This window comes from Bolinopsis microptera, chromosome 3, assembly GCF_026151205.1.
Source record: "Bolinopsis microptera isolate Bmic1 chromosome 3, MBARI_Bmic_1.0, whole genome shotgun sequence".
NCBI classification, from domain to species: Eukaryota; Metazoa; Ctenophora; class Tentaculata; order Lobata; family Bolinopsidae; genus Bolinopsis; species Bolinopsis microptera.
Genome location: NC_087074.1, coordinates 10,347,045 through 10,353,288, shown reverse-complemented (window position 1 = coordinate 10,353,288; position 6,244 = coordinate 10,347,045). Strand labels below are relative to the sequence as shown.

Below are 6,244 nucleotides of genomic sequence, written 5' to 3'. Positions count from 1 at the left end.
TATAAGCCGGCTTATAGCCGGCTATAAAAATTGTAGCCGGCTATAAGCCGGTTAGTAGCCGGCTTATAACCGGTCGGTGATCTACAAACTGGCTAAAAGTTTAAACTGAACTCAATCGAAGTTTGTGTTAATTGGCCCAGTTATGAGGCATACCTGGTTACTGGTTTTAATTTGATCACGTGACATGCCCATATAAGGAGGTAGGTCAAATTTCTCTCGCAGTTTAGTCCACTAAGACACGGCCAACAAGATTGAATAAGGGCTGGTATAATATCTGTCTGTATCAAGCTCCACAAACCGTGGATAATATTATTCCGCCATGGTGTTTTATCCAGTTTGGCAGAATAGCTGTTTTTTGGCTAACTCATTACAAATTTGCGAAGTTAATTGTTGTTCATTCAATTTCTATTAATGACAATTTCCACGTAAGAATATTACTGAAGACTGATCAAAAGTAAGTAATGAAATATATCTTTTAAACAAATAAAAACTGCTATGACGGATAGCCTTGTGACTGTATTGGCTCATAACCAAGTATTTCAAAATCTCGTTCATACATTTTGTTTAAAAACTTTATCTGCTTTTCATCAAGGAATTTTATATAATTTTCCAATTCTTCATTCTCCGAAAGTGACTTTTTATTTGAAGAATTATGTCTTTTCATAAAATCATCTTTATACTCGAGCATATTCAGTTTCTCTAGAAGAACCATTAATTCGTCTGGTTCCTCTTCCAATTTAATGATGATATCAAAATTATTTTGACAAATGTCACACCATTCTACGGCTGGCCGCCAGTGACCGTTTGCTCCTTGATTGTCAACTCTAGGTTCTCTGTGTTTTATCATAAAGTCAATCATTTCCACAAAAGTTGGGTAAGGGGGATGAAGATATGGATTGTCTTTTGAATAGGGAGTATGATCCACTACAGGCTCAAGTTCATCCACATATTGAGTCAACTCCTGTCTGTATTTTGTTTTAGTCTCATCGTCCCACCATGAGTTTGTCCTAGCATTCACAATGGCTTCCTCGGTCCACATTTTGCGTTGTCGCTTCACCTCGTACGGATAGTTTTGTGCCTTATGAAGGTGACTTATCAGTCTAAATAGGGGATGTCTTACAACAGTGAATCGTACACTACCGTTGGTTTCTCTCTGATAATTTCGATACTTGGATTCTACTGGGGTGATCCTTTCAGTATAAGTGTAAGTATGACCAACGTCAAATTGGGAAAGGAGGCCTAGGTGGTAATGCTCATTTTGAACGGTTGCTTCTGGTTCCACAAGATGGTCGATAAAGAAATCTCTCCAAGTAGAACTACCCGCTTTAAATACTGGACACCAAGTGATTCCTTTGGGGCCAAAATCTTTGAAGAAGTAGAAATTGAAATTATGGAAGTTTGGATAGGTTTGGTCCTCACAGAGTGTATTTATTCTTTTCATTCTAGCTGCTATTCGCTCCTCCGCTCCCATTCGCTCGAACGATTTTCGTGCCTGTTCTTCTTTCTTGCCCGGTTTCATATGATGGGTTTTAAACTTTTCGTTGACTTCGTTAATCGTTTTAATGGATTTTGCGAAGGACAGATTATCATCATACTCCAACTGCTTTTCTACTTCGTTCGTTAATTGATCATATTCAGAAATACCGGTAAAAGGGGTTTTAGTTTGTGTAACCATGCTTTTGATATCAAATCTTTGACTTGACGCTACGGTAGACTTTGAAATAGGTAACTTTATTTCCCCAGTCGGATTGTGCAATTCTATTGCTGCAAGCTCGTCTCCGATGATAAGTTCCGATATGAAATTGAATTGATAGTCCAGGATCCACAATCCTGAAATTTAAAATTTATATACTTTTATAAAACATAAAATAATATTTGAACTAAGCAATTTTTGAGAAATAAGGTTTGAGTAGGTTACTGTATCAAATTTTTTTTAGCGAGTTTTTAAAAAGTGCCCAAACTTGTTGCTGTTGTCTATATTTTCCAAATATAAGGTCATTAGCCGAGAATAATCATGAACGGTTTTGGTGTACGTCCCCTTAAATAACGTAATAATAATACCTGAAATAAGTGAGTTAATTCTTACCTCCTATAGCTATAGCCAAAAGGGTTATTTTTAAGAGGGCGAAGTTTGAGCATCTTTTCATACTGTAAACTGAAATATTGACTGCTTTTTTAGTATAAATCATAATTTAAAATTTTGATCGCAGTACCATAAAGAATGTACAGTACTGAATATACTAATTTCTAATTTCTAATTTCTAATTTCTACTGACTACACAACTTTCTCAAAATACTAAAATCGGTATCTGTATCAAGATTCAAAACTCGGTTGAACTGAAAATAGTTTTCATGTAAACAAGGTTCTATGACACCACATGAAATTATATTAGATTATTAACTTTACGAAACTTATAAATCTTGTAAGTTATGATAACCGGGAAGCGATTAGCTGATAGCTCAGATTATTATTACTAATTAACGGACTATTATCCGGTTATCCCGCATGTTTACAATTAAAGGAGACGATACAGCACGAACTAGAAACTGTAAAGTATAAACTAGTGAAGTCATTCACTATCTCATTTGAAAATCCCGGGATTCGGGAATCCCGACCGAAATAAATCCCCGGATTCCCGAAAATCGGGAATTTTCCGGAGATCGGGATTTCCGAACATTGAAAGTTTGTTAAAAACAAATGGTGCCAATCCTGGAGTTCGACTACGAGTTTCATAAAACTGTACTTGAAGCAGTATAGATGATAGTGTCAATTGCAATTTTGATTAGAATTTTCTAGTCTTTAGAACTTTCGAACAGTGTTTACATTGAGCAAATCCTAACTTGGGTCCATGTCCCTTTTCGAACTACTGACAAGCAGCAGAACATTTTTTTTAAAGGAACTGAAAAGAATTGTTCGGTGTTGGTGGTTTCACTATGAGTCACAGAAAGCAAAGAAGAATCATTTTGAATTTGAGAGTGATCTTGGACCTCAAGAACTTCTTAACACCTATTAAATGTTAATCGACACCACTGGTCCTAGTTAAATTTAGCCATGGCACGACTACTCAAACGTAACAGTTAAATAGGTGTGACATACTATTATATTCTTATAATTATATCATATGAATTGATTGCACTGCTAATAAATAAAATACTTTGTTTTACTAAAATACTTTGTTTTACTCTACATCGTCACCTGCATTCGCATTAGACTCGGACATCTAGCTTTGTTTGCAAAAAGTAATAAAGTCGGAATGATCAATTGACGTGTAAACGAAACCAACTCGCGCGCAGCAAAGCAACCAAACTCCACAGAACTGAAAACAAAATGGTCGGATCAGGCAGCTAGCTGCTAGATCATAGATGCGCGCATATTTTACAACACGTGCGCGAAAAGTGGCATGCAACGTATGTCAAGATGAGTGTTATATCATGATCATTTATTACCCAGCGTTAGCATCGTAGATTCGAGCATTAGCAAGCTAATCTAGGCGCTAAAATGTTTAAAATTACATTGCATAAAATTTCCCGAAATTCGGGAAATAAAAAAATTTCCCGGTCGGGAATTTCAATGGCCAAAAATGGTCGGAAAATCCCGGGATCGGGAATTCCCGACATCGGGATTGACTTCACTAGTATAAACATGTATGCGATTAGTGCAGTGACGTTATGTCCGGTGACGGGTGAGGTACGTACTGGAGTTAAAAGGAAAAAATGGTATTTGAGAAGATGATTTGTGAAGAATAAGATGGAGTGGAGGTTATTCGCTTAATAGCTGTCTAATACAATCAAATATCTAATCGATTTTTCAACTGTTCGTTATTTATGAGAAGCTAAACTGTGTGGAAATTTTAGCACTGTTAATACGGGTCCCAAACCATAGTTTTGCAATTTGTTTCCAAATTTAGAAATATACCGCCAATCTGGGTTTTGAAAAACAGTCCGTCAATAATTCGGCATTTGAAATTTCGGAAACTACGAAATGTAGGGCAAAACAATGACTGATCATGGACGATTATACCGAATGTTTTCATTGATCAAATTGAGTAAGAATAGCTAAAAGGAGTAGCTAAAATCTTCGTAAAATACGCGAAAACACGATTCGGCAGTATGCTAAAAACAATTCAGCAATTCGGCATGAACGAATTGCACAACCATGAGGAGGGGGTTCAAGATGGGTTCTAACAAGTATTATCCACCACTTACAGTTACGGAATTTCGCCCAAACGTTTATACAGACCTTTCAAAAAAGAGGGAAATTCGGTTTGAAAATGTTCAATAGAAATCCTGAACTATGAACTGTGGTGTTGTTAGTGTGTAGTGGTGTTAGTAGTGTTAGTGGTGTTAGTGGTGTTGTTAACTGGAAACAAATGGAGAGACAGCTCCGACAGGTAGGTATGTAAGATAGGCAAACAAACTATTGGCACGCACTGGACAGCGGGAAGAATAAAAACGTGAAGTTAGTTCAATGACCTGAGTTGGTATCCAGTGAGGTGGTGCTGGTAGGATATGAGTTTATATTTGGTGAGGTGGTGTTGTAGGATACGCCCTTTTTAAATTATTGGTACAAACTGCGCAGGTCTTATATCAGGCAAATTAGTACAATGCTGACCGGCTGTTAACTGGATGTTAGAGGGCTTTTAGGTATTTGTGTCCTGTAAGTGTAACAGCCATTTTAATGGCATTTCTAACAGCCATCTATTTCTAACAGCCCTTTCCGGTTAGCACGTACGTTCCGCGCGGCTCAAAAAGTAATTTATCAAGTCCTCAAACACCTTGCTAGACCACCCATTCGCCATCCTAACCCAAGTATACCAAGTTTCAGAAGCAACATGTTATACCCTTCCAAAGTGGTTAAAGATTTAGGGGTGATGGTTTCAGCTGACTCATCCTGGAGTCCCCGACGCGACCCCCCACGTTACCTTAGCCGAACGTGCACTCGTAAAGTTGATGCTTGGGTTCTGAGTGCGTTTAAATGTTAAAACGAGGAACAAAGTCACCATGCTGACCCTTTACAAATCTCTCATCAGAACTCAAAAGCCATCTCGAGTACTGTTGCCACTTATGGAATATTTCCAAGAGTGCAGACGTCCAACAACTGGAAGGGGTTCAGCGAACGTTCACAACAAGAATTGATGGCCTACAGCATCTAAACTACTGGCAGAGACTCAAGGCCTTAAATTTGATGTCGTTGCAACGGATGAAAGAACGATATACCATCATTTTTAGAATGATGTGCCCAAATGATGTCAACATCCAGTTCTCCGCAACACTCCGACATAGCCAAAAGTGAAAAGGCAGTTATTCCCACTCTGAATAAATTTGTCATTCGTTGTATGACCCGCCACGCACGAAGTGCGCGGCTCCCGGCCCTGTATCGTCGACGTCAGGACGATAGTGAAACGACCGTAGGGGTCACAACGTGATACAAAAATAAATCTAGCAGTCAGCGCAACCTAACGCTCTACGACAATTCGTTTGCAGTAATTGGACCTCGATTGTGGAACTTAATCCCACCAAACATGCATGCTATCGAAGATCCCCTAGACTTTAAAGAAATGCTTACAACGTTTGTGAAATCATTCCCGGATGAGCCTCTAGTGGCAGGATACAGCTGTCGAAATGGAAACTCGTTACTGGACTGGAGTGGAATAAAGGCAGCGATCTCGCTGTCCGGGTGGTCAGCAACTCTGATGACCCGATAGAGGATTCTATGAAGCACACCAAAGTAACCAAAGTAAGTAAGTTATTAACTGCACTAAGTGCACTTAATACACCAGTAAGTGGAGTTAATACAAAACTTTCGGTATAAACTTATTAACTGCACTAAAAGTCGCCTTAACTGCACTAAAATTAATGGGTTTTTTTTAATGAGGGAGTGTTACCTTAGCAGCCGGTTAATAGCATTGTACCTATTTGCCCTATTATATGGAAGTACTTGAGGATAGATGAGTACGGAGAATAGGAGATGTCTTCCAAAACAAATACGTGACGATAAAAATCGGAATAAAAATTCGTCTCATTCCGTCACTGATCCTGCTTGCACCGCAAAACTAAATGCTAGAGAAGTGACAAAAGAGGAGTATATTGATTGTTTGGTTAAATTTAGTCGTGGTTGCATAACTCCGAAGCATGCATACCTCAAATATTCGCTATTTGACTTAAGGTTCAGGGGTGAATTATTCGAATTATATTCAAATATTTTGCGTTGGTGATCGACAATTTTATTAGTAAGCAATTAATA

At 38.2% G+C, this 6,244-nt stretch overlaps 1 protein-coding gene across 1 annotated transcript; it reads right to left on the bottom strand.

Moving 5' to 3' along the window:
- Positions 1-346: 346 nt before the first annotated feature.
- LOC134813091 (uncharacterized) lies at positions 347-2,156 on the bottom strand. The gene is made up of 2 exons (XM_063820770.1): positions 2,087-2,156; positions 347-1,830 (listed from the first exon to the last, which is right to left on the bottom strand). The coding sequence occupies exons 1-2, from the start codon at positions 2,145-2,147 to the stop codon at positions 494-496; spliced, it is 1,398 nt and encodes a 465-aa protein (XP_063676840.1). The 5' UTR covers positions 2,148-2,156; the 3' UTR covers positions 347-493.
- Positions 2,157-6,244: the final 4,088 nt, after the last annotated feature.

Excerpts from the sequence above, each read along its gene's own strand:
- LOC134813091 (XM_063820770.1), bottom strand. The coding sequence starts at position 2,147 with ATGAAAAGATGCTCAAACTTCGCCCTCTTAAAAATAACCCTTTTGGCT. Across the intron at positions 1,831-2,086 it reads TTTGGCTATAGCTATAGGAG|GATTGTGGATCCTGGACTAT; the intron begins GTAAGAATTAAC and ends TTTAAATTTCAG.